Consider the following 8,234-nt stretch of genomic DNA (forward strand, 5'->3'; position numbering starts at 1 on the left):
TTAATCTGTAACGTTAGAAATCATAATTCTCCACCAGATTGTTTGTTCCTCGTTTCTAAAGAGCAACACAACTGAAGGCCCCTGTATTTCCCCATTCTACTTTAAGTGCAACTGTCAAATACCTTTGTTTTTGTGAGTAAAGCTCCTAGACCCCAGAAGGTTCCCCCTCCGATTGAACTCCCTCCAATCCATTCAAATTTGTCCTCTGTTTCCACCTATGAGTCAAACACAAGTTTAACAATCAATCATGGATATAAGTATGAATTAATACACAACACACTTATAAACCGATTAACATATGGACTCCAAAAAATGGAAAGGATGCAAACAGTATGAATAAATGCTGTTAACAGGGCTGCTTAATGATCTAAATATCAGGTATGAAATATATAGACTCCATGGAACTACATGATCCAATCTCGGTAGGATCCATTTAGCCCTTTATCTTCAGCTACAGACTTGCTACATGAAATTCAGTTTATGGTCTTCAGGATGACTCCTTAGAAGTTGGAAGTCCTTTCTGCTCTATGGACAAACCAACATCTCACAGTATCTGATGTAAGAGTAGGGGTTTGCTTAAGAGCCCTGGCCGAAATTTCCTCCCTTCTTCTCCCCATATGTTCAGTGTGCCAGCTGTCCACTTGGCTGCCACACTCCAACAGAGGTGGCAGCATTTCAATGGCAAAATTCTCTTATGTAAAGAATTTGTAGCGTCCTTGTCTTTAGATGATAAGAACTGGGTATGTCTGCGCTGCAATACAATACCTGCAGCTGGCCCAAGTCAGCTGTCTCAGGCTCATGGGACTATAGAATTGCAGTGTAGATGTTCAGGCTCCAGCCAGCTGACGTGGGCCAGCCACTGGTATTGTATTGCAATGTAGACCTACCCACTTGTTGAACATATTCGTACAGATCACAGCACAATCTTAATTGAGGCCTTTGGGTACTTCTACCACAATAATTACAAAAATACAATAAGTTATCTATAAGCTGAGATTCCTTGCCTTTGTTACATATCCAAGTTATACTTTGAAATCCTACATGGCTTCTATAATCTCTCACTCTGTATCTGGCCCACTGGTTACCATATAGCTTTTTCTTTAACCCAGACTGCTTAGGGATTAGAACTACAGACATGCTTTTACAGAAAGAGTTGCTTTAATGGACTGAGCATGATTTTAGCCACTACAGATGTGCATAGGATAGTTACTAGATTTAATTTAGAGGATATTAACTATGACAACACAACCCTTGTCACATGCCGAGAGTTGGAAATTGTTAGTCACTAATACAACGTACAGTGCTTTCGATCATAACCAGTCCTCTAAAACTTCTGAAGCAGGGAAGCACTGCCACCCCCCATACCCACTTTATATACTGAGAAGTTCCAGCAAAGAAGTTTAAGGCAGGCATTCTTCTTCTGCTCACAGCATCCATCTGAAGACTAAAGGCTTTTCTACCCTAGAAATGCTACCACAGTGCAACTGCACTGCTGTACTGCTTCAGTGTAAACACTACCTCCACTGACAGGAGGGGGTTCTCTCTTCAGAAAAGGTAATCCACCTCACACCCCAGAGACATGACATGATGATGATGTAGTTTCCCAGTGTGGACCAGCCCTAAGCGTTTATCCATAAGTGGCTGCCAAAAGTGTGTTTTTGTATTTGTCATTTGCAGCTGCAGTATTACACTAGCCTCTTTAAGCACAGCATTATCCAACTAAAAGGGGACAGATGGTAGTGCAGTGGAAAAGCAGGTAAAACGTATATTAAGAAATGGAAGTCAACATGTTGGTTGTGGTTTGGGTCTTTTTGTTTAAAATTTGATAACCCACAAAGGAAACAAACATCAATCTGTGTAGATCTAGATGACTACCGTTCATCAGTTTGAGGACACAACCCCCCCGCTCTCCCCACACACACTAAATGAAATAGTCTAAAGGCTTACTCACCTTCACTATAGAAACCCCAGAGCCAATATTGACTAGCAAATAAGGGAAAATATTTGGATGATTTGTCTGAAATCGGAATTCCGTATCTGAATCTTTCTGGTATGCAAACACCTCATGGGGTATATTTTTTAACACAAAGTTACACCCTTTAATTAGGCAAGTCATTACATCTTCTTTATCCACCCTGAAGAGAAAACACACACACTTATAAACAGAATAATCCTAAAGACAATATGCCCTTTTAAAAATTACCTTTTTTCCACACACATCCAACAACACTTGGCAGGAAAACAGAAATCCACAATCATGACTTTTAATGGCTTATGATTTTGGACACAGTCTATGTAGATTTATGTACAGAAAAATATTGACATGAGAAAATACAATAGTTACAGGCTAAAGATTCCAGAGCTTTGCAATTCCTGTTGTTAAAGAACTGATAGCATTTATATAGTGCTTTGAATTTTGAATCCACTGTGATAGGTATTCCAGAGATAGGAATGATGGTTTCTATAGGAACTCTCCTCAAAATGAATCCAAAGCACTTTAGAAACTGATGGAGAATCACTTGCCCACCACTGAAATGCAGCCACCTCTGAGATAAGAGTTGAACTGTCTAACATCAGAGTCACACTACATAGTGTTTAGGACACAGAGGTAAGATTACCATATGCAGCTGAAACCGCAGGGAGAGTTTTAGGGAAGCAGAATATATTAACAATGCTGGAGTTTAGCCAGGACCCTGAGGGTAAGACCCCTATTGTGTCAAATTTTCAGATCTTTAGTGACCTTCGTTATTTGTCAACTGAAAGATGGCATGTATGGCAGCACAGCACACCCAACCAACATGCTGGGGAAATTCAGTACCAACAAAGAGGGACAAGTATCTCCTAGTGAATTACAATCACATCAACATTCCTTGATGTCACCTATTCAAGCCCAGCCTTGCTAAGCTTATGAGGTCCTAGAAGATTACAGTACAAGCACGTAAGGCTACAGTCTAACATTTACTAGTGACAGTATTTTATCTTTCAAAAAGAGTTTGATTTTCAACCAGTTTCCACTTACTTCAGTCCTAGTTTCTTCTCAATGAGGTCTTTGAATTTGTAGGCACCACCCCCTGTGGCTTTGAGCACTTTAGTTTCTGTGTTGACAAGATGGTCTTTAATGAAATCTAAGCAGGTTTCAATGTAAGTGTTCTCAAATTTAATGAAGTGCAGTCGAGCCGTGATTTCCTCTTGAACTGTAATTTCATATGGAGATTCATGTTCTATGTCCTAAAAAATTCAGAGTAAGTATTTCTCTTTTGGCTTCACTTGTCAGGACATTTTTCTGAGCAGTAGAGTTAGTTATTCAGTAAGCTAGTGAATATTTCCATTTGTATTTTCTATGCATGCAACAACTACCTAATGGCTACCAAAGCCTCCCCACGAACACCCTCAATTTTCTTCACATAATATAATTGTAATACACACTAATTCATAGAGAATGCCCATTCCTCTATCTTTACACAGGCATACACAGAAAGCACCAGTGTACCAGACAGAACTTGAGTTTAGAACTTCAGCAGTCTTGTATTTTGTATATAAGATGGCGACCCTGATGTTGCATACATCAGCTGCATAGAGTCAAGCATTCCTTAATATCCAAGCCCATGAAGAGTATATATGACCATTGGTTTGATGCATGAGAGCCAACACCAAAAGATCGGTTCAGAAGACTCCTACCTTTTTATTCTAAGAACCAAGTAACTAGCCTTAGTCATCCAATGGTATTTATTATTCACACAGCATGTCAAACAAGAGCATCAAACTATACCATGGTCAAAGAGCCAACAGTTGGAGGAAAGCTTCCTCCCACCCCACAAATGCTGCAGTAAGACAAACTCTCCCCCTGCCCCCCCTCCCCCCACTTTGAAAGGGGGACTTGAAATTTGTGTCAGGAACGTCTTTTGCCATCCTTGTGAAAATATGTCCAAATTATCAGCCTTGGGAGGGGAAACAGGGGGGTGGGGGGAATCGGGGGGGAATCAAACGAGGCAGGGATCATGTGGAAAAAATAGTCTGATTATGTGATCACATACTATCATAATGTACATCCATAAGGTGACCAAGTTAAGGTTGCCTGTGCAATCTCAAATCTGGCATTTCCTAACTTGACTTAGCAGCCTTAATAACATCCTTTTAACAAGTTCTTTGTTGAGTTTGCATACTGTGTTCTTCATGCAAGCTTGGAACTAGAACTCTAATAAGCTTCCACAATGAAATATGAGTGTCAGCTGGCAAACCTGGGCCAAATGGTGGTTTCACCTGAAATACTGAATCAAACTCTATAGGTGTGAACAAAAACAAGGGTCTCACACACACTTAACCTGAAATGCAAGTATCTACAAATGGTTAGGTGCACACTCAAAAATTTCCGCATTACAAGCTATAATGCAGGACAACAGTAATTGATAATTTAAGGTCTCAGGTAGGACAATCGCCCTGGAATTTCCTTCTTGACCCCCAGCTGCCTGACTTCCACCCTCCTCCAAATCCCTTCTCAAAACCCAATTCAGTATTGGCTTATAAGCTTAGATGTTAGGTTTGTTTTTCATTTCAGATACTGTACATGCACTGCTCACTCACGTGAGCACACAACCTTACTGCCATTACCAACAATTCTTCCTTGTGCTAAGCCTCCCATTTTGTTTTTAACGCTTCTTAATTTAGGTTCCAAACTTGTAAACCCTTACTACAGTGCTTCAGGTCAATGGGACTCCTCACAGCAGGAACCATTAAGGGTTTGTAGGATTGGACTTTAATACCATGAGCAACTCGTGGCAAGAGCTGTGCTCTGAAGTACCGTGCACATATATAGTGCTATATAAATAATAGATATTCCTGGTGCCATCTGAAAATTGATATTATGGAAAACTGCCCTGTTTCAAATTTCCATTTTTTTTTTTTTGTTTTCTCATGCCTGCTCACATTAGAGGTTCTGGTTTGCTATATAATGCAATTCTTACCTTTCCAGAATGATCAAAAGATCTCACTCTTGCTACTTTATGCTGTACAGTTGAATAATAAGCCAACTTGGTTAACGACCCACCTGTTATCAAAAACAAGACATCATGCATCTCAGATTCAGGCGTCAGACAGAATTTAGATACTTCTGCGTATTAGTTACCTAGCACAGTTTTAAGAATGGCTTGGCTGCAAGCAGAGCTAATTAGGCAAAGCTCTTTATTCAGTGAACCAAAGGACAGTCATTTGGGGACTGTCTTGGCATAGCTAGATCCAGATGCATTGCGTGAAGGTAGAAGCTCCACAGAAGGGACTCAAGCCCAACTGATGCTGCGGTGGCTGAAGATGAACAGAGGTCATGAGTTCACTTCCTAGTTACCTCACAGTATGCATGTAAACAGACTACTTGCTTGAGTAAGGGCTATTCAGGTGATTATAAATAGATGATTGCAGGATTGGAAATTTAACCTCCGGCCCCTCCAAGATTCAAGAAAGCTTCTTTCCCCCATGAAATAAAATCCCTTAGCATAGACAGGCTCTCTACTGGAGGTAATGAAATCAAGCTTTCAAACTGAATGTGATCATTTTTAAGGTTGTACATCAAGAATTATGACTTTGCTAGACAGAGTAGAAGATGTCTAAAAAACCAAAGCTTTTAAACTAACATCTTAAAAGCCATTTTTGCCAACAGTTTATAGAACTGCATTAAAGGCAATATAATTACAATGTTCTTAGGAAAGTACTTTTTCAATCTAACTATTTTATAACTGCCAAAATAATTTAAGACAACTTGTTTTAAAGCAATGACAATTTCTTAAGGCTGTTGATCAGAATGTCGTAAGTGCTTGTTGCTTTGCATTACACAGAAATACTTTGATAGGCACCTTAAAAATATGCTTTCAAATGAAAACTGTTTCTCTTGCTTTAGTTGATTTCCAGTATTTAGTGCAGTTGTCATCCAGAGTATGGGAAACACTTCACTTCATACAAGCAAAAGTGGTGCTTTCAAAAGGGTTTGCTTCAAACCCATTGGTAAATGTGAAATAATGTGTAGACTTCAGTTCACCTTTAGGGCTTCTCGGTTATCTATCACACACCTTCTTGCAATTCTATTTCTCCAGTACCATCCCATACAGGGATTACCCACTCTGACAACCCCACCTAAAACACAAACACACACACAGAGCTGACTGATTGTCTTTAAAATGGATCAGCATTGCCTATGCCCCAAGAAACCCAGCATCACCAAGAACACACACAGAGAACCAAAATCTCAGCAGTGACTGGAACCAAATTTTTAAAACTCTTTAGCCAGCACTCTACTAGCACATCAGTTTCCTTCATAATTTTATTTTAGCTTCTGACTTTTGGACAGATGTTAATTTACAGGAGCCAATGCCCAAAAGCCTCTGGGCAATCTGAGAGGAAAATAAACCCCTATTTTAACCGCAAGTAGAAAACATTATTTAAAAGGTGTTATGGGCTACACATCACATAACTCCCTCCCTCCACTCCCACACACCTACATAGAAAGAAACACATCTTAAACCTTGCACCGAAGGATGCCAGTGATATGTTGTAGCCAACACAGGGCTACAACATATCAGGGCATTCAGAATCACAGATCCTGAAGGAAGATAGTGCCTCCTTTCCTCTTAGAACAGAGCCTAGGACGGTTCTAGGTCTCGTGCTGCTGTTTTGCAAATAACTATACAATTAATTCTCCACCCTATCTCTCTCATCCAACTATTTGGAGAGGTGTCCCCTTATTAAGATCTGCATTTCTCTTAGACAACATACAATGCACTCTTGCGGTCCACAGCAGCGTTCCGGATGCTGAACTGCCAAATCTCTCAGACACAGCCTGTGATTTTTCCAAAATCCAAGTGAAAATCTGCATGCACTAAGCCATATCATACTGCTTCACTAACTGATTCCTGGACTGCACACGTCCTCCATTGGTAAATTCAGTGTCACGCTTCTGCAAACTAAAATTTGCAGCACTAAAGCTCTGTAATTTAGGCAAATGAGGAAAGTGGGTTTTTTTGTTTTTGAAGAGTGGTACAGAGGAGACACTGAGTGCCAGACAGATTAAGCAGCATATGATGGTCAGTTCCACAAGACCAATGATGACCATTTATGGTAACAAAAGCAGTGAAACTTAATAACCCTCAGACCTTCTGAAGTCCCATTCTGATGCATCAGCTGAAACTGTCACTTCCAGTTGATAAGAAAATAACTTTTTACCCTTCTCCTAGTTTTAACTTCAAAATAGAAATTCAGAGATCAACACAAGCTTGATGGATCTCTGCTGAGAAGGTACATTTACCTTCCCAACCTCTAAAAATAGGGAAATATAAAAGATAGGGATGCTTTGAAATTAAAGTGGTGTTTGTAAAGCACTTTGAGATCCCTAGATGAAAGGCACTGCAGAAGTACGAAGTTATTTCTTGATATCTACCTTGCACTGCAATTCTCTATCTAGCTAAATTGCTTTTAGCTTTTTTTTCCCAGTTTGGAATTTAACCTGAGCTGCTTCACTTGCACCTAGAGAAGTATCCTGTCTCCCTTTGTGCCATTCTTGCAATGATCAAGTGCTGGCAAGGAATATGAAAAGCTGGGGGAAATCTATCCCTTCAGCCTCTGTTCCCTGGCATAAAGGTTCAACAGTGTCCCAACAAGTAACATAGTAGTTTCATCTTCCCATTTGTTTGTTTTCATTTTTTGATTATATTGTGACATGCTATGCACCTTGGTCCAAGATGTCAAGACCTTTGTGTATATGCCCATTGGGTTTTCACCAGTGCATATTGGTACTTTCACAGAGAAATATCCAGTGGTGAGCTGGAGCCGGTTCACATCGGTTTGCTAGAACCAGTTGTTAAATTTAGAAGCCCTTTTAGGACTGGTTGTTCTGCGAGGGACAACTGGTTCTAAAAGGGCTTCTAAATTTAACCGGTCAAAAGTGGCACCTTAAGCGCCGACTCCATGGGTGCTCCAGCCTGGGTGCACCGGCGCTGGAGCACCCAAGGGGAAAATTTGGTGGGTGCAGCGAATCAGCTGAAGGGAGGAGGTGGAGCGGAGGTGAGGTGAGCTGGGGCCGGGCACAGGGTGGGGAGCTGCCGGTGGGTGCTCTGCACCCACCAATTTTCCCCATGGGTGCTTCAGCCCCGGTGCACCCAGGGAGTCAGTGCCTAAGGTGCCAATTTTGATGTGATCAGTGGGGGAGCGACTGCTCCCCCTGCTCCCCCCCAGCTACGTTCTCCCACCCCTAG

The 8,234-nt window shown here is 40.9% G+C and overlaps 1 protein-coding gene across 2 annotated transcripts in view; it reads right to left on the minus strand.

The window, feature by feature from the left end:
- PANK4 (pantothenate kinase 4 (inactive)) overlaps nucleotides 1-8,234 on the minus strand; it is a 29,040-nt gene that overhangs the window by 19,093 nt on the left and 1,713 nt on the right. The window contains exons 1-5 of one of the 2 annotated variants that reach the window (XM_073316276.1): nucleotides 6,760-7,886; nucleotides 4,962-5,044; nucleotides 3,020-3,228; nucleotides 1,952-2,135; nucleotides 123-215 (exon numbers count right to left, since the gene is read on the minus strand). In XM_073316276.1, coding sequence (XP_073172377.1) covers nucleotides 123-215; nucleotides 1,952-2,135; nucleotides 3,020-3,228; nucleotides 4,962-5,044; nucleotides 6,760-6,859 — 669 coding nt within the window. In that variant the 5' untranslated portion in view covers nucleotides 6,860-7,886. Of the gene's footprint in view, nucleotides 1-122; nucleotides 216-1,951; nucleotides 2,136-3,019; nucleotides 3,229-4,961; nucleotides 5,045-6,759; nucleotides 7,887-8,234 lie in introns of those variants that run through there. The other variant, XM_073316275.1, reaches the window with a different exon arrangement.

The sequence above is a fragment of the Lepidochelys kempii genome, chromosome 18 (genome assembly GCF_965140265.1).
Source record: "Lepidochelys kempii isolate rLepKem1 chromosome 18, rLepKem1.hap2, whole genome shotgun sequence".
NCBI classification, from domain to species: Eukaryota; Metazoa; Chordata; order Testudines; family Cheloniidae; genus Lepidochelys; species Lepidochelys kempii.